A 19854-nucleotide genomic window follows, 5' to 3' on the forward strand; every position below is an offset into this window, starting at 1 on the left:
GTGATCTGCCCGCTTTGGCCTCCCAAAGTGCTGGGATTATAGGCGTGAGCCACCGCGCCCGGCCAACATTAACATTTTTAACAACTATCTGTGGCGATTTTTGATGCATGTGGGTAGAGGAACAGAATTCTGGAACACTGTTAAGTACAACACCAGACATATAAAACAGTAATAAATACTTACTGTGAAGAATTAGGTGCACTGATTTGACATCTATAAATCTGATGTTGCCATTAACTAAAAGCAGTTCATAAATAACCAGGCTTCAAAATGTGGGATTATTACCAGTAGAGTAACTATAGTAAACTATAACCTATAGTGTATTTCAAAATATCTAGTGGAGAACAATTCAAATATACCTAGCATAAAGATAAATGTTTAAGGTGAGAGATACTCAATTACACAGATTTAATTATTACACATTATGTGAATGCACCATGTACACTGGAAACATGTACATCTATTAAGTTTCAGTTTTTTAAAACTGTGATTAACTAGAAGAAAGAAAGCAGTGTTTATCTTTACCTCCTTTCTGAAGTCTCCTTCTTTTTGTGGTCTTATGCTATCCAACCAATCAGCTTTAATACCATCAAAATAACTCTGGACCCTGGATTTCAGTGATTCATATTGCCAAATAGCAGCTGATCCAAATGCACAGCCTGTAAACTATATAAAATTAGATATGTTACAAAATAGATTTAAGAGGGAAATAGATCTATACATATTTCCAAGGACAATACTTCATTGCCATTGCTTTTTACAAACCAACAGAAGGGAATACCTGGCACAGGGAAATCTAGTAAGTGAAAAGGGCTTTTTTTTTTCTTTTTTTTTTTTTGAGATGGAGTTTCACTCGTCTCCAAGGCTACACTTCAATGGTGCAACCTGGGCTCATCGCAACCTCTGCCTCCCAGGTTCAAGTGATTCTCCTGCCTCAGCCTCTCGAGTAGCTGGGATTACAGGTACCTGCCCCTAGGCCTGGCTAATTTTTTTATTTTTAGTAGAGATGGGGTTTCACCATGTTGGCCAGAGAGGTCTCAAACTCCTGACCTCAGGTGATCCACCCACCTCAGCCTCTCGAAGTGCTGGGATTACAAGCATGAGCCACCGTGCCCAGCCAAAAAAGACATTTTAATGTTTCTCATTTTATTAACTTCACAATACCCTGGGGCCTGTTTCCAGCTATAAATCCTCAAATAAAACTGAAAATACCAACTTAGCACTGCTTGAAATGCTGTACCAAATAAGGCCCATAAATTTATTCTCTAGGGCTTATATAAGTAAGCCAGAATTTAATAATAAAAGCAATTATTAAATTCAGACTCTAGGCCGGGTGCAGTGGCCCACTCCTGTAATCCCAGCACTTTGGGAGGCTGAGGCAGGTGGATCACGAAGTCAGGAGATCGAGACCATCCTGGCTAACATGGTGAAACCCCGTCTCTACTAAAAATACAAAAAATTAGCCGGGCGTGGTGGCGGGTGCCTGGAGTACCAGCTACTCAGGAAGCTGAGGCAGGAGAATGGTGTGAACCCGGGAGGCAGAGCTTGCAGTGAGCCGATATCGCGCCATGGCACTCCAGCCTGGGTGACAGAGCGAGACTCCGTCTCAAAAAAAAAAAAAAAAAAAAAAAAAATTCAGACTCTATAATCAGACTTCATGAGCCCAGCTCCTTCTCAGGCCCCCTCCACCTGTCCTTACTTTAAGGGAGCCCAAATGGGACAAAGTACTTTAACACTGCATTTGTAGCAAGCGAGGTAACTCCTAGCAAAGTGAGCTCTTACCCCAACAGTAAAAAACAAAGGTTTTATGAGACTCCTTATAGGATAGGGAGACGGATAAAAGACTGTTTCTTCCACAGGAGGAATCAAAGCACTTCTCCTGTATGCTTCACCACTTGTCCCTGTGTCTGATCTTCGAGGTTCAACCTTCCTGGGTGCTTTTCTGAATCCGCATTTTTGCTGAATAAAGAAGTTAAACCTATGGGGCAAAAATAACAGATGAGAAACACAGTGGCATCTTGCAAACATCGACTTCTATGAACCTCCACTTGGCCTGCATCATCACCATCTCAGTTTCTCACTCTACAGTCCAAAAACAGCCAAGACTCCTATTCTCAGACAGAAATCAAAGTCACAAAATTCAACCTTTCTGGAAAAGGTGACACACAAACTACAGCAACTTCAGAGATACTACTTTGGGCTATTACTTTATATCAGTCAGCAAAATAATTTGTATCCATCCTCCACACAGAAAGAATCTGAAGAACTGGTAAAAATCTAGAGAACTCTAAATTGTCCGTTTCTTTTTCTTTTCCTCTTTTTTTTGAGACAGGGTCTCCCCCCTTCTGTCACTCAGGCTAGAGTACAATTACTCCCTCCCTCTGTTGCCCAGTGGTACGATCATGGTTCACTGCAGCCTCCACGTCTCAGGTTCAACCGATCCTCCTGCCTCAGCCTCCCAAGTAGCTGGTACTATAAGTGTGGGCTACCACACTGTTAATTTTTGTACATTTTGTAGAGTCAGGGTTCTGCCATGTTGCCCAAGCTAGTCTCAAACTCCTGGGCTCATGCAATCCTTCTGCTGTGGCCTCCCAAGGTGCCAGGACTACAGGCATGAGCCATGGCGCCCCACCAGTTGTCAGTTTCAATCAGAATGACTTCTGGTTTTTTTGTTTAAAGTTTGGCCAATTTCTGGAACAAATATTTAAACGTATTGTCCTTGAAGCCATTCCAAATTCAAATAATTATTTTATTTCATAAGTATTGACCATTATAAATTAATACACTCCTCCCACCTCTCGCCTTCTTTATTTCACTGTTTTGGGGACATCCACCAAATTATTTGTGAGTTGTTACCCCAGCAGTAAAAAAAAATTTGTTGTTTGAGTCTTTACAGCTTGACCTCCTCAAAACATCTGACACTACTGATGATGCCTCCTAATCCTAGCTTCTAAACAGCATTTCCTACTCTTCGAATTCATCTTTAACTCCCGGTATCTTCCCCTTTTCCTCTACCCTAGTTCCTCTACCCCATTCAAACTCAACACATATAAATTCTTCGAACAGTCTTCTTTTTCTTTTGTAAAACTGTAACTCTCGCAGGTCACAAAGCAAAGATCCCTTTCTGTTTGTACCCTGAACATATTATCCCTTCTTCTTCTTACTTTGAGACAGAGTCTTATTCTGTCACCCAGGCTGGAGTAAAGTGACATAGTCTTGGCTCACTGCAACCTCTGCCTCCAGATGCAAGTGGATTCTCCTGCCTCAGCCTCCCTAGTAGCTGGGATTATAGGCACACACCACCACACCTGGCTAATTTTTGTATTTTTAGTAGAGATGGGGTTTCACCACGTTGGTCAGGCTGGTCTCGAACTCCTGACCTCAGGTGATCTACCCGCATTGGCCTCCCGAAGTGCTGGGATTACAGGCATGAGCCACCACGTGCCTGGCTATCCCTTATTATTATAAGGGATAATAATGCATATTATTATGTAAAGGAGTAAGGGATATTATAATATCCCTTCTAGAAGGGATAGTATGTTGAAGGATATTATATATAAAATACAACGAATAATATTCAGTGAGGAGTATCATAACATATTATCTCTTCTGCTAGCCTCAAAGCTCCTCAAAAGCAGAGTTCAGGCAGGTCTTTTGTCTTTGTATCCCAGCCCCTAACACAAGCTATTTGGTTGAATTTTTGTGGCCTCAATGACTTCTAAGCAGGTAAATGATTCACATTTATTTTAGTCCTAACCTCAACTTTCTACTCTGGTATTTCCAACTCTATATTGAATAATGCTACTTGGATATGCTCCCCATTACTTTAAAACCAACATACTCAAAATAGAACTAACTCATTCTCCTGTATAAACCCTTTCATTTTCTGACATACTCTTTCAGTAGGACCAGAGTTCTCTCAGTTACTGAGGTTAAAAATCTACGCTGGGGGCCAGGCACAGTGGCTCACGCCTGTAATCCCAGTACTTTGGGAGGTCGAGGCAGGTGGATAAGGAGGTCAGGAGTTTGAGACCAGCCTGGCTAATATGGTGAAACCTCATCTCTACTAAAAACACAAAAGTTAGCCGGGTGTAGTGGCACACACCTGTAGTCCTAGCTACTTGGGAGGCTGGGGCAGAAGAATTGTGTGAACCTGGGAGGCAGAGGTTGCAGTAGCCGAGATTGTACCATTGCTCTCCAGCCTGGGTGACAAAGCGAGACTTCATCTCAAAAAAAAAAAAAAAAATCTAGGCTGGGCACGGCGACTCACACCTGTAATCCCAGCATTCTGGGAGGCCAAGGCAGGCAAATCACTTAAGGTCAGGAGTTCAAGACCAGCCTGGCAAACACTGGGAAACCCCATCTCTACTAAGAATACAAAAATTAGCTGGGCATGATGGTGTGCACCTGTAATCTCAACTACTCAAGAGGCTGAGGCACAAGAAGTGCTTGAATCTGGGAGGCGGAGGTTACAGGGAGACAAGATCACATTACTGTACTCCAGCCTGGGTGACAGAGTAAGACCCTGTCTCAAAAGAAAAAAAATTATATATATATATAAACACATGTCATTTTGGAGTTATCTTTCCTTTATTCATATTCAATTAAAAGCCAACTCTACCAAAAATACTTTTAAAATTCCTGGTCTAGTCCCTTATCTCCTGCCTGGATCATGGCAACAGTTTCCTTTACTTCAAATACTTGAACCTGTTGCATGTTCTTCTAACCTCACATTGCTTTTCCTCAACATTCAATAGTTTCTCAAATGAACTTTTAGAAGGCCAAAAATCTCTTCCTAATTCTAATGCAACTCCTTAGTTCATCCCTTCTGGCCTGGAATACGCCACAATTTCCTAGCAGATCTCCTTGCTTCCAGTACTGCCCCACTTCAAGTGCATCCTTCACACTGTATTAAGAACAAATGTAACGTTCCCTGCAATAACTTTTCATCACCCCATCAAACTCAGCACACATCCCTTAAATCTGACCCCTTCCTCTCTCTTGCCACTTTCTCCCTCCACCACCTCAAATTCTCTCTATACCTGTTATACTGACTTTCTTGCAGTTCCTGTGATCTGCTTTGCTCTCTTACCTATGATAATGCTACTCATATTTTGGTATACATTTCCCTTTAACTTTTTTGGGCCCTTCAGATTTCAGTTAATATATCTCTTCCTCCAGGAAGTCTTCCCTAGCTGCCCCGGGCTGGGTACATCTCTCCTCTGCACTTCTAGAGTTCCAAAGCAGTTTTTAAATACTTATCTCCATTACTGCCCATGCCTCCATTAGATTATAGTTTTATATTCATTATATCTCTACCACCAAGTCTAGTCCCTAACAAAATAATTGTTAGAATAAAAAAGGGATCCAAAAATGACTTAGTTTTATTCTGAATAACTCAAAGTAAGATGGTACCATACTCAAAGTAAGGTGGTACTACACTCAAAGGTGGTACTACACTCAAAGTAAGGTAGTACTATTCAATAAGATAAGGAAAATTGGAAACCCCAAAATAGGCAACTGGGAGATAAGAGATGAACAATTCCATCTGGGGTACTGCTTAAAATGCTTGCAGTCATGGCAGCTTTATTCTTCTAGCTAAAAACTGAAACTTAAATTTCCATTAACAGGAGAAATTCTGTGGTATATTCATATAATGGAGTACTACACTTGGCCAAAAAAAAAAGGGGGGGTGGGGAGAACTAATAATACATCATGGATAACTCCAAAAACACTTTTGGCAAAAGAAGTCAAACACAAAAGAGTGCATAATATGTGATTCTGTGATTTCCATTGCTAAGAAGTTGACAGACACAGTGACCTGTAATGACAAATATCAGATGAGCGATTGCTGGAATGAGTGGGGCTTGACAGGAAAGGAGCAAGAGGAAACTTTCTGGGATGATGGCAATCTATCTTGATTTAGGTGATAGTCACACAGGTGTATACATTTATCAGAATGCACTGGCTGTGCATTTAATACTTATACATTTTACTATATGTAAATTACATCTCAATAAAGTATTTTAAAGATGCTCATAGGACATCCAGGTGGAGGTATCTTAATAAGCATTTTGGAAACAAATGTAACTGCTGCTACTACTATTACTTGCCTAGAATGCCTTTTTTTTAATTTTTTTTTTTTTTTTTTTTTTTTGAGACGGAATTTCGCTCTTGTTGCCCAGGCTGGTGTGTAATGGTGCGATCTCGGCTCACTGCAACCTCCACTTCCCAGGTACAAGCGATTCTCCTGTCTCAGCCTCCCAAGTAGCTCGGATTACAGGCATGCACCACCACACCTGGCTAATTTTTTTGTATTTAGTAGAGACGAGGTTTCACTATGTTGGCCAGGCTGGTCTCGAACTACTGACCTCAGGTAATCCACCCATCTCCGCCTCCCAAAGTGCTGGGATTACAGGTGTGTGCCACCATGTCCTGCCTAAGAATGCCCTTTCTTTTCAACACAGAGTCCACTCCTCAATTCAACTCAGAAATCACATAGTGAGGTAAGTGTTGATAAAGCAATTTGACTTGAGATTTTAAATTCAGTAAGTGATATTCCTTTCAAAGAAACCTATTACAGAAAAAGCAGAAAAGGTTTGAATAAGTTCATCTATCTTGGAAAGTTATGAACTTATTCAACCAATGGTACTGTTGCTCTAAATAGCTCTTAACTCCCTTCAGAGCCTGTTACTAGTCTTATAATGAATATCCTTTAGCAAACTCTGTTGAATAGCTAATCCCAAATCTATTTCCAACGCTTTCCCTTTGCCTGCTTTTTCTGTAATAGGAAATATCTTCACTTTTCCAGCCTCCCCTATAGCTAGTGGTAACCATATCACACAGAATTATGGCCAAATGAAACATAAGAATTTTTCAGGAGCCTCTTGCAAAGGTTTTGCTCACCTGATAAAAATGGACACGTCACTGATGTCAAGCACACCCCCTTCTTCCTGCCTTAAATAAGGACATAATGCCTAGAGATGGAGCAGTCATCTCAAATGCCAAGAGAAAGGCCAAGAGATTCAGACACTAACCATTGACATTTTTGAGCCACTGAGCAAAGACACTACCCACTTACCTCCCATCATCCTATATTTGGTAAATAACTCTCCCTCTTATTTAAACCACCACCAGTTTATTTACTTCCAAATGTATTCCTGGTATAATTTTTAAATTTTTAAAGTGGCAGATGTTAACCTTCTGCAACCAGATTTGATTTTTTATTAAAGATCCCAAAGTTACTTGGAGATAGGTCTTGTAAGTAAAGTTGCAATTAATTAATCAAAACAAGTAATGTCATTTTGGGGCAAAACAAAGGTATATCATAAAGTAATAGGAATATATTTACCATAAACAGGACAAGTTAACAGCCAGGCATGGTAGCTCACACCTGTAATCCCTGTAATCCCAGCACTTTGGGAGGCTGAGGCGGGAGGATCACCTGAGATCAGGAGTTTGAGACCAGCCTGGCCAACATGGTGAAACTCCACCTCTACTAAAAATATAAAACTTAGCTGGGTGTGGTGGTGCACGCCTGTAATCCAAGCTGAGGCAGGGGAATCTCTAGAACCTGGGAGGCGGAGGTTGCAGTGAGCCGAGATCGCGCCACTGCACTCCAGTTTGACAGAGCTCCTGGGCAACACAGCAAGACTCTGCCTCAAAAAATAAATAAATTCATTAATTAACTAAAGATGGCAAGTTGTAACCCAGTAATGTTGGTTCCTAGCATTGGTCATGTACTGGACCAAGAAATACAGAGAATAAGAATCCTCTGTATTTCCAACAGCTGAATACTACACAAATAAATCTAATAAAAAATTATTTCTGTCACCAATTCACTTAAAATTTTGAAGCACAAGTTTTAAAAGGAACATAAACACACTAGGTTGGGAATCTGGACTTGAAGCAAAGTCAGATCTTTTTGCCTAAAATATTTACCTCGAGGATCTCACCAGAAATGTGTGTCAAGCTGAGGACACTAAGAGTACATTACACAAGCTGGCCCCAGGGTTAAGTTATCAGATGCAGTATACACATACTGAATACATCACACACAGGCATACCTCGATTTACTGTATTTCACAGATATCTCAAGTGTGTTACAAAAATTGAAGGTCTGTGGCAACCATACATCTCGCTTGTCTTTTGGCACCATTTTTCCAACACCATGTGCTCACTTGGGGGCTCTGTGTCACATTTTGGTAATTCTCCCAACACTTTAATTTTTTCTTCTCTGTTACGGTGATTTGTGATCAGTGACCTTTGATGTTACCACTGAAATTGTTTTTCATGACCATATGAAACACTGAACTTAATAATGCTGCAGAGGTTCTGACTGCTCTACAAACCAGCCATTGCCCATCTTTCCCTCTCCTTGGATCTCCCCATTCCTTGGAACACAACAATATTGAAATTGGGTCAATTAATAACCCTATAGTCACCGCTAAGTGTTCAAGTGAAAGGAACAGTCCCATGTCTCTCGCTTGAAATCACCAGAAATCTTTTTTTTTTTTTTTTTTTGAGATGAAGTTTCGCCTATCACCCAGGCTGGAGTGCAGTGGCATGATCTCGGCTCACTGCAACCTCCGCCTCCCGGGTTCAAGCAATTCTCCTACCTCAGTCTCCCAAGTAGCTGGAATTACAAGCACCCACCACCACATCCAGCTAATTTTTGTATTTTTAGTAGAGACGGGGTTTTGCCATGTTGACCAGGCTGGTCTTGAACTCCTGACCTCAGGTGATCCGCCCGCCTCAGCCTCCCAAAGTGCTGGGATTACAGGCGCGAGCCACCACACCCGGCCAACAAGAAATAATTAAGCTTAGTGAAGAAGTCATGTCAAAAGCTGAGATGGGCCAAAAGCTAAGACTCTGGCACAAATAGCCAACTTGTAAATACAAAGAAACAATTCTTGCCAGGCATGGTAGCTCATAGCTGTAACCCCAGCACTTTGGGAAGCTGAGGCAGGAAGATCACTTGAGTTCAGGAGTTTGAAACCAACCTAGGCACCATAGTGAGAGCCTGTCTCTACAAAAAATTTAAAAATTAGCCAAGTGTGGTGGCTTGCACCTATAGTACTAGCTACTTGGGAGGTTGAGGTGGGAAGACTGCTTCAGCTCAGGAGGTCAAGGTTGCAGTGAGCTACAAATGCACTACTGCACTCCAACCTGGGTGACAGAACTGGACTCTGTCTCAACAACAACAGCAAAACTACTGAAGAAAATTTTAAGTGCTACTCCTGAGAAGAGAAAAATAGTAGGTCGGGTGTGGTGGCTCACACTTGTAATCCTAGAACTTTGGAAGGCAGAGACAGGCGGATCACCTGAGGTCAGGAGTTCAAGACCAGACTGGACAACAATGTGACACCCCATCTCTACTAAAAATACAAAAATTAGCCGGGTGTGACGGCGGGCACCTGTAATCCCAGCTACTGCAGAGGCTGAGGCAGGAGAATCGCTTGAACGTGGGAGGTGGGGGCTGCAGTGAGCTGAGACTGTGCCACTGTACTCCAGCCTGGGTGACAGAGCAAGACTCCATCTACCCCCACCTCCCCGCCCTACACACAAAAAGATAAACAGTAAGAAAGCAAAACAGCCTTTTTGCCAACATGGAGAAAATTACAGTGGTCTGAATAGAAGATCAAATCAGCCACAACATTCCCTTAAGCCACAGCCAACCCAGAGCACGACTAACTCTCTCAATTCTATGAAGGCTGAGAGAATTGAGGAAGCTGCAGGAAAAGTCTGAAGCTAGCAGAGGTTGGTTCATGAGGTTTAAGGAAAGAAGCTGTCTCTATAACATACAAGAGCAACTTGAAGCAGCAAGTGCTAATGTAGAAACCATAGCAACTTATCAAGAAGATCCTAAGATGAAGGTGGCTATACTAAACAGATTTGCAAAGTAGACAGAACATCCATCTATTGGAAGAAGATGCCATCTAAGACTTTCATAGCTATAGAGAAGAGGCAATGCCTGGCTTCAAAGCTTCAAAGGACAGGCTGACTTCATTAGACACTAATGCCATTGGTGACTAAGTTGAAGCCAATGCTCATTTACCATTCTGAGAATCCTAGAACCCTTAAGAATGATAGTAAACTACTCTGCCCATGCTCTATTAGTCGAACAACAAAACCTAGATTACAGCACACCTGTTTACAGCATGGTTTATGGAATACTTTTTGTCTATTTTTACTTTTTGAGATGGAGTCTCACTCTGTCACCCAGGCCGGAAGTGCAGTGGCGCAATCTCAGCTCACTAAAACCTCCACCTCCCAGGTTCAAGTGATTCTCCTGCCTCAACCCTCCGAGCAGCTGGGATTACAGGCATCTGCCACCACGTCCAGCTAATTTTTGTGTTTTTAGTAGAGACGGGGTTTCACCATGTTGGCCAGGCTGGTCTTGAACTCCTGACCTCAGGCGATCCACCCACCTTGGCCTCCCAAAGTGCTGGGATTACAGGAGCGAGCCACCGTGCCCAAACGGTTTACCAAATATTTTAAGCCCAATGTTGAGGCCACATGCTGAGAAAAAAAATTCCTTTCAAAATATTACTGTTCATTGACAGTGTGTCTGGTCACCCAAGAGCTCAGATGCACAGGTACAAGAAGATGAATGTTGTTTTCATGCCTGCTAACACAACATCCATTCTGCATCCACACACATCAAGGAGTAATTTCAACTTTCAAGTCATATTATTTAAGATTTAAGAAATACAGTTTGTTTCCCCCCCCCCCATGAAATACATTTTGTAAAAAAAAAAAAAAAAAGAAAGAAAGAAAGAAAGAGAAATGCATTTTGTAAGACAAGAGCCACAGAGTGATTCTTCTGATGGATCTGGGCAAGGTAAACTGAAAAGGTTCTGGAAAGGATCTACCATTCTGGATGTCATCGGGAACATTCATGATTCATGAGAGGAGGTCAAAATATCAACATTAACAGGAGTTTAGAAGAAGTTGATTACAACACTCAATTATGACTTTGAGGGGCTCAAGACTTCAGTGGAGGAAGTAACTGCAGATACGGTAGAAATAGAAACGGAACTAAGGGCTGGGTGCAGTCGCTCATGCCTGTAATCCCAGTACCTTGGGAGGCCGACGTGGGCAGATCACCTGAGGTCAAGAGTTCAAGACCAGCCTGGACAACATGGTGAAACCCCGTCTCTATTAAAAATACAAAAAAATTAACCGGGCATGGTGGTGGGTGCCTGTAATCCCAGCTACTCAGGAGGCTGAGGCAAGAGAATCGCCTGAACCAGGGAGGCAGAGGTTGCAATGAACCAAGATTGCACCACTGCACTCCAGCCTGGGCGACAGGAGTGAAACTCCATCTCAAAAAAAAAGAAATTGGCCGGGCACAGTGGCTCAAGCCTGTAATCCCAGCACTTTGGGAGGCCCAGGCGGGCAGATCACAAGGTCAGGAGATCGAGATCATCCTGGCTAACATGGTGAAACCCCGTCTCTACTAAAAAATACAAAAAACACTAGCCGGGCGAGGTGGCGGGTGCCTGTAGTCCCAGCTACTCGGGAGGCTGAGGCAGGAGAATGGCGTAAACCTGGGAGGCGGAGCTTGCAGTGAGCCGAGATCCGGCCACTGCACTGCAGCCTGGGCGACAGAGTGAGACTCTGTCTCAAAAAAAAAAAAAGAAATAGCAAGAGAACTAGAATTAGAAGTGGAGCCTGAAGATGTGACTGAATTGCTGCAATCTCATGATCAAACTTGAACAGATGAGAAGTTGCTTCTTATGGATGAACAAAGAAAGTGGTTTCTTGAGATAGAATCTACTCCTGTTGAAGATGCTGTGAACACTGTTGAAAGGACAACAAAGGATTTAGATTATTACATAAACCAAGTTGATAAAGCAGTAGCACGGTTTGAGAGGATTTACTCCTACTTTGAAAGAAGTTCTACTGTGGATAAAATGCTATCAGACAGCATCACATGCTACTGAGAAATCTTTTGTGAAAGGAGGAGTCAATTAACATGGCAAACTTCATGTTGTCTTATTTTAAGAAATTGCCACCACTACTCCAAACTTCAGTAACCACCACTCTGATCAGTCCGCAGCCATCAACAGAGGCAAGACCCTCCACCAGCAAAAAGATTACGGCTCACTGAAGGCTCAGATTATCATTAGAATTTTTTAGTAATAAAGCATTTTTAAATTAAGGTCTTAACAAACCACTTCTTAACAAACCACTCTAAAATGCACTGGCTTAAAACCATAATTTATTACTTTTTTTTTTTTTTTTTGAGACAGTGTCACCCAGGCTGGAGTGCAGTGGCATGCTCTCGGCTCACTGCAACCTCCACCTCCCAGGTACAAGCAATTCTCCTGCCTTAGCCTCCCGAGTAGCTGGGACTACAGGTATATGCCACCACATCTGGCTAATTTTTGTATTTTTAGTAGGGATGGGGTTTCACCATATTGGTCAGGCTCGTCTCAAACTCCTAAGCTCAAGTGATCCATCTGCCTCGGCCTCCCAAAGTTCTGGGATTACAGATGTGAGTCACCACACTCAGCCTACTTTTTCTTGTTTTTAAAGAGATGGGTTCTTGCTATGATGACCAGGCTGGTCTGGAACTCCTGGCTTCAAGTGATCCTCCCATCTTGGCCTCCCAAAGTGCTAGGGTTATAGGCATGAGCCACCATGCCTGGCCTAAAACTGTAATTTATTATTTCTCATGATTCTCTAGGTTAGCTGCCCCCAACTGGGGACCGATTCCACTAGTCTCACCTGGATCACTCAATGCAGCCAGTACTCTTGACTGCTTAATCAGAGCTGGAGAGTCTAAGATGGCCTCACTCGTACCTGGAGCCTTAGTGCTGGTTGTCTGCGGGCTCTTTCTCCACCCAGTCCTTGGTGTTCAGTAGTCTAGCGGGGGCTTCTACCATGACAAAGGGAGTGTTCCAAGTGGGCAAAGGCAAAAGCTGCAAGGTCTTCTGAGGCTGCCTCTGGACCTTGCACAATATTACTTCCACCACATGCTACCAGTCAAACAAAGCCACAAGTCCAACCCAGCTCCAAGGAATGGGGAAGCTGACTCCAACTTTGGATGAGAAGACCTACAAAATATTGTGGCCGTAGTTTTTTAACTACCACACTAGATGTGGCAGAGGCAGTCATGCTTCCTAGTCTAGAGCAGTAATTCTCAATTCTGGCTATACATTAGAACTGCCAGGTGAGCTCTTAAAAGTCCTACACCATGGTTCTATCTCATATCAATTAAATTAGAATCTCTAGGACTGGGCCCAAGGCCTCAGTAGTTGTAAGACCTCCCCGGGTGATTCTCATGTGCCGCCAGAGTCGAGATCTATTCATACCACAGGTTTGGGGAAACTTTAGTCTACATACAGATCACCTGGAAGTCTCATTAAAAACATTCTAATTTAGTAGGTCTGGGGCAAGGTCAGTCTGAAATTTTGCATATCTAAACAAGCACCTAAATTAGGGGTTGTCAAACTATGGCCTATAGAGTGGATTTGAGCCTCCAACTAAAAATGGTTTTTACATGTTTAAAGGGTTGTTTAAAAGGAAAGCAGAAGAATATGTGACAAAGACCACATGCGGTCATATTTTCTATCCGACCTTTTACAAACTAAGTTTACCAAATCCCTGTCCTAGATGATGCCCAAACTGCTAGTTCATGAACCACTTGGAATAGCAAGGAGCTAGAACCCGATTCCTCACTCTTCCAACAATACTTGTACTTAAATTAGAATGGTTTGTTGTCCCACAGATTAATCCTATGTAGGTAATAAAACAAAGAATTCCAATACAAATGCTTCACTAGGACTGGCTCCCAGCACCTATGCCCTCTTCTCCCTTTCCAAACCATACCCTAGAATTTCCAGCCACTTCGTTTGATTAGATACACCAAGCCCACGATTGACTTAAGCCAACTTTCACATCCCATTCCCTGGCAACTCCAAGGGATTCAAGCATGGGCACCTGTCCCAAGTTAGGCCAATCTGGTCCAATGAAATTCAATTTCAAGATTTTGTTTGTGGTAACAGAGAAGACAACTTTTTTTCTGCTAGATTTGCACCTAAAAATGTAGAGCCCCAAGAGCTGCTGGCAGCCATCTTATAACCACAAGGAGACAGCATGCTGAGAGAACAAAGCCAACATTTAGGAAGCAGAGACAAGCCATGGAGAAAATCGTGTCTGGTGACAATTGGAGACACTGGACTTAACTCACTAGAAGCCAGTCCTACCTCTACATTTTTGACCTGCATAAACCAATAAATTCCTCTAATAATTTAGGTCAGTTCGAGTTTGGTTTTCTATTGGCATAAGGATGCTTTTAGATATAGTATGTTTATTACATATTATATAAGGTACATTTTCTTTTTGGTGAGCTTTCATTTTAAATTTCCTTTTTTATGCAGGGCGGGGGGGTTGGTCCTCACTCTGTCACCCAGGCTGGAGTGCAGTGGCACTATCACAACTCACTGCAACCTCTGCCTCTCGAATTCAAGTGATTCTCCTGCCTCAGCCTCCCAAGTAGCTGGGATTACAGATGGCTGCCATCAGGACCGGCTTTTTCTTTCTTTTTTTTTTTTTTTTGTATTTTTAGTAGAGATGAGGTTTCACCATATTGGCCAGGCTAGTCTCAAACTCCTGACATCAGGTGATCTGCCTGCCTCGGCCTCCCAATGTGTCGCCCAAAGTGCTGCCAAAGGATTACAGGCGTGAGCCACTGCACCCGGCCTTAAATTTCTTAAAGTGTGAAACAAGGAAAAGCATAATATCTCTAATTGCAAATGTCTGCGATCTTATTCACAGGTTTAGGTTATTCACCTCTTCCCAATCGGATGGGTATGTAAGATTGGAAAAATAAATTACCTACCAGAATAAGTTGGAAAACAAAGTGAAGTGCTGCAATAAAATGGATGGGAATGGGAAAGAGGGTCCCTTGAGGCATATACCAACTCACGAAGGCAGGCCTGCCTTGACCCTGCTGCTTTGGTCCTTCTGCCAGTAGCTGGTGATTTGTGGAAGCAATCAAATGTGTTCAAAGTGGGAGGATGTCATGAATACCTAAGTTGCCACCAGCCACACAGTTATGGTTCAGTTTTTTTTGTTGTTTCTTTCTGTTTTTAAGACAGAGTTTTGCTCCTGTTGCCAGGTTGGAGTACAATGGCGTGATCTCGACTCACTGCATCCTCCGCTTCCTGGGTTCAAGCGATTCTCCTTCCTCCACCTCCTAAGTAGCTGGGATTACAGGCGCCCGCCACCACGCCCAGGCTAATTTTTGTGTTTTTAGTAGAGAGGGGGTTTCACCACATTGGCCAGGCTGGTCTTGAACCCCTGACCTCAGGTGACCCGCCCACCTCGGCCTCCCAAAGTGCTGGGATTACAGGCATAGGCCACCACACCCAGCCAGTTCAGATTTTTTTTAAAAAATACAATCCTATAACTTTTAAGTAGAAAAAGTTATACCAATATATTTGTTGACCTAATGGTGAGTGATAACAGTCTCATAAATGTTTTGGTTGTTTTGTTTTTTGGGTTTTTTGAGACAGGGCGCGATCTCAGCTCACTGCAACCTCCGTCTCCTGGGTTCAAGCAATTCTCCTGCCTCGGCCCCACCGAGTAGCTGGGATTACAGGCGCCTGCCACCATGCCTGGCTAATTTTTGTATTTTTAGTAGAGACGGGGTTTCACCATGTTGGCCGGGTTGGTCTAGCAGTCTTGACCTCAGGTGATTCATCCGCCTCAGCCTCCCAAAGTGCTGGGATTATAGGTGTGAGCCACCGTGCCCGGCCTGTGCATTGTTTTTAAGAGTGCAAGGGTAAAGACGATATAACTTAAATATACAGGTCAGCGCTAATGCTTATGTTACTTAAGATTTGTATGAACAAATTAAGTAGAAATGGCCTAATGTTTAAATGGAGACAAAATGTGTCTAAGCATACACAACTGATTAGATTCATTCTACTTAAAACAAAATAGAGCCCGAGGCATGGTAGTGCGTACCCGTAGTACTTGCTACAAGGGAGGCTGATGAGGGGGGGATCCCTTGAACCCAGCAGTCTGGGGATGCAGTGAGCTATGATAGTGCCAATGCACTTCAGCCTAGGTGACAGAACTCACCTCTTAAAAATACAAAAGATATTGGGTGGGAGGTTGGATTCTACATAAACTCTGGCATACCGAAATTATTTTCTTGACCCCATCTTGAGTTAATAGATGATCAGTTAAAACAAAATACAACATACACGATTGACTAATATGTCAAGTATCTTACTTAAAGATATTTTGAGGCTAGGCACGGTGACGGAAGCCTGTAATCCCAACACTTTGGGAGGCCGAGGCAGGCAGATCACTTGAGACCAGGAGTTCGAGACCAGCCTGGCCAACATAGCAAAACCCCATCTACAAAAAGCACAAAACTTAGCCAGGCATCATGGTGGTGCATGCCTGTAATCCCAGCTACTTGGGAAGCTGAGGCAGGAGAATCGCTTGAACCTGGGAGGCAGAAGTTGCAGTGAGCTGAGATCGTGCCACTGCACTCCAGCCTGGGCAACAGAGCAAGAGTCTGCCTTTAAAAATTAAAAAAAAAAAAAAAAATATATATATATATATATATATATATACACACACACACACACACAGAGAGAGAGAGAGAGAGAGAAAGGGAGACACTATATCTCAATATAAACTTTCCATCCAAATGGCAAGCTTTTTAAAAATATAAAATGTTAAGTATTACAATTCAACTACTTTCTTCCTTTGGATAGTTTCATACAATTGGCAAATTAAGCAGGTTTCCACTTTCAAGCCTCAAACCTTGGTAACAGTAAAGTTTACAAAGAGCCCAAATGAGATTTTTTTTTCCCTTTCGTGTGAAAGGCCAGATAGAAGGTATTTTGGTCTTTGTGGACTACTGAAATCTGTCACATACTACTATTTTTGTTTTACAATCCTTTAAAAATATAAACCATTCTTGGCTGGTGGGCCGCCTTGGGCCTGCAGTAGTTTTCAGACCCTAGTATCTCCACCTAGAGTGCTTGTAAAATGCAAATTCCTGGCCCCACTTCCGGCCTATTATTAATACATCAAATGACATGGATTGGGTCATTCTTCTGCACGCTAATTTCAGAACCGTAAGAACTCAACATACAGCTAATAAAGGTTATATACAAGGTAACTGATACGCTGTTAACTTTAAGAACTTATTTCCAGAGGCAAATGCTCTATTTCAGGCCTACACTCTCATGTATATTTTTTATGCAACCACGAAAATGTCATTTTCAAACTTTCTATACAAATAGCAAGCTTTTCAGGCATTAAATACTAATCTTCAACATTTCATGTGTTTCTTCTTCACTGTTTCAAATGGTCTTCGTGCTCAGTTTTTACTAGAGGCTCATTAGTTTTCCTTTGCTTCCCCTTCCTAAAACCAGCACGGTGATGTGCACATAAATCTTAAATGTTTCACACACTTCCTGTTGCTTCCTAATACACGTACAGTATTTATTTTAGATGGAGTCTCACTCTGTTGTTCAAGCTGGAGTGCAATGGCATGATCTCGGCTCACTGCAACCTCCACCTCCCGGGTTCAAGCCATTCTCCTGCCTCAGCCTCCAGAGTAGCTGGGATTACAGGCGCCCGCCACCATGCCCCGCTAGTTTCTTGTATTTTTAGTAGAGACAGGGTTTTGCAATGTTGGCCAGGCTAGTCTTGAACTCCTGACTCCAGGCGATCCATCTGCCTCAGCCTCCCAAAGTGCTAGGAATACAGGCGAGTGAGTCCACCACGCCCGGCCAATATTAATCGTTTCTTCCCCCCTTAAACTATGCAATCTGAAACGGGATTACCACCTCCACCTGTCCTCACTTTCCATCTCCCCAAGAGTTCAAGATTAGTGCCTGACAGATCCATGTTACAGTGTATGAAGATACAATGTATGTAAGGTTTTCACAAGTCCCTGATAAAACTCACCTTTAATGCTTGTGGGACATACAGGTTCTTCCACTCCACCCACCCCCTCCTGATTGTGATTTGATAGGACTGGGGTGAGGCCTGGGACATAAAAACACCATACAAACTCTCCAGGTGATCCTTGTCCGCCACATTAGAGCCTCGATTATTTATCATTGACTATCCCACGTGTTGATAAACAATGTTTCTTATTACCAGCAATCAGGTGGATTCGAGGCACCCATCTAACCAAGTCAGAAATTGGGAGGAGTGAAGTTTTGAACAAAAGAGGAGGAAAATTTTCAAAGCCAAATGCACACCAGATTCTTAAACAGGTGAGGAATTTCTCTCTTCTCTCTCAAATTAGACATGAATTACCGTGATGCAAAAATCAGCAATACTGATAGACCATACACTTCACACTTCTACTCGGAAGGTTCGGTAGTTTTCTTTCCGAATCAACCGGATACCAAATCTTCCACTGTCTCAATTCAACAGTAAAGCCTCTCCTACGACTTTGCCAGACACAAAGTGATACCCTCCCTCAGACTTCGTCCTCCCTCAGCTCACTACAAGCTAAAGGCGGCGACTGGTTGTAATGGAACATAACCCTTAAAATTAGATGGAAAAAGAATAAAACCCGCCATTCTACCAGCTGTACTAACTGCTTCACTTAGAAACTGGCTCAACAGTTTTCTCTCGGGATTATGAAGTGTGGCACGCATGAACCTTCAGCTTAGTTCCCCTTCCAGTCACGTCCTTCCCAATGGGAAAGGAGAAAGCGCAGGCTCGTGGAGGGCTAGGCTAGGATGGGCAAGGGGAGCGAGAAGCGAGGACTGGACGGAGGCGAGAGAGGAGAGAGAAGGGGCAAGTAAGGTGAAGGGGGTGAGCTGGGGGCAGCACAAGAGACCCAGACGGCCTCCGCCCCCTGAGGATACACTGCCAGAGCTCAGGGACCAAGAAGCGAAACCAGAGCAGCTGCCATTACCTGCGTCCGAGCAGCCGCTGCGGGGCTAGGGCCGCAGTGAGCTCCTCGCAGCTGCGGCCGTCCACCAACACAGCCCATGCCTGGCCACAGCCCCAGCCTCTCTGCGCCCAGCCTCGCCACGCCATCTTCCCAACCTCTGCCCCACCATGGCCTGACCTTACCCACCCCAGCTGCGCAACTACTTCCGGGGCGAAGGAAACACCATAGAGCGCGAGGAGCAGTCTAGAGCGTCCCCGCGCGGCTGAGAGGCCGCCGAACGCGCCACGGTGCCGGGACGAGTGGCTGGCGCACTTCTCCACCACCGCTTCCCCTCCGACCGCTCAGTCGGCTCCCGGAGCGACCTGCGAGAGTGGCCCGGACTCCCCGCATTTGCAGATGAGGAGGATGAGGCCAGAGCGAAGAGGGACAACTGACATTTTTTTTGAGTAACGGCACATACCAGGCGCTTTCCCTAAGATCGCATTTAATTGTCACAGCACTGCTAGAGGTAGATGTCATCACTGTTTCACTTTGCCTCAGGTCAGAGGGGACAGGACTTGGCCAGAGTTGCAGGGATGGTTCCTAGAGGAACCAACGTCGCAAGCCAAGTTTTCTTAAATTACTACTCTTTTTTTTCTGTATTTCTAACCACTTCGTGTTATTCTGTATGCCTTTAACAAAGTCCAAGCCTATTGGGTGGGATGGCTCACCCCTGTAATCCCAGCACTTTGGGAGGCCGAGGCCGTCGGATCACCTGAGGTCAGGAGTTCGATACCAGCCCGGCCAACATGGTGAAACCCCGTCTCTACTAAAAATACAAAAATTAGCCGGACATGGTGGCACGTGCCTGTAATCCCAGCTACTCAGTTGGCCGAGGCAGGAGAATTGCTTGAACCTGGGAGGCGGAGGTTGCAGTGAGCTGAGATTGTTGTGCCAGCCTGGGCAACATAGTGAGACCC

At 43.6% G+C, this 19854-nt stretch overlaps 1 protein-coding gene across 11 annotated transcripts in view; it reads right to left on the reverse strand.

The window, feature by feature from the left end:
• PARL (presenilin associated rhomboid like) overlaps positions 1–19069 on the reverse strand; it is a 54105-nt gene extending 35036 nt beyond the window's left edge. For 8 of the 11 annotated variants that reach the window (XR_012430902.1, XR_012430901.1, XM_074031503.1 and 5 more), the window contains exons 1-3: positions 18917–19069; positions 1783–1978; positions 526–666 (exon numbers count right to left, since the gene is read on the reverse strand). Coding sequence is in view for 4 of the 11 variants with exons in the window: in XM_045386536.2 (XP_045242471.1) it covers positions 526–666; positions 1783–1978; positions 18917–19041 (462 nt within the window). In the remaining 7 variants the exon portion in view is untranslated. Of the gene's footprint in view, positions 1–525; positions 667–1782; positions 1979–18916 lie in introns of those variants that run through there. The other 3 variants (XM_074031505.1, XM_074031506.1, XM_074031504.1) reach the window with 2 other exon arrangements.
• Positions 19070–19854: the final 785 nt, after the last annotated feature.

Source organism: Macaca fascicularis, chromosome 2 (genome assembly GCF_037993035.2).
Source record: "Macaca fascicularis isolate 582-1 chromosome 2, T2T-MFA8v1.1".
NCBI classification, from domain to species: Eukaryota; Metazoa; Chordata; class Mammalia; order Primates; family Cercopithecidae; genus Macaca; species Macaca fascicularis.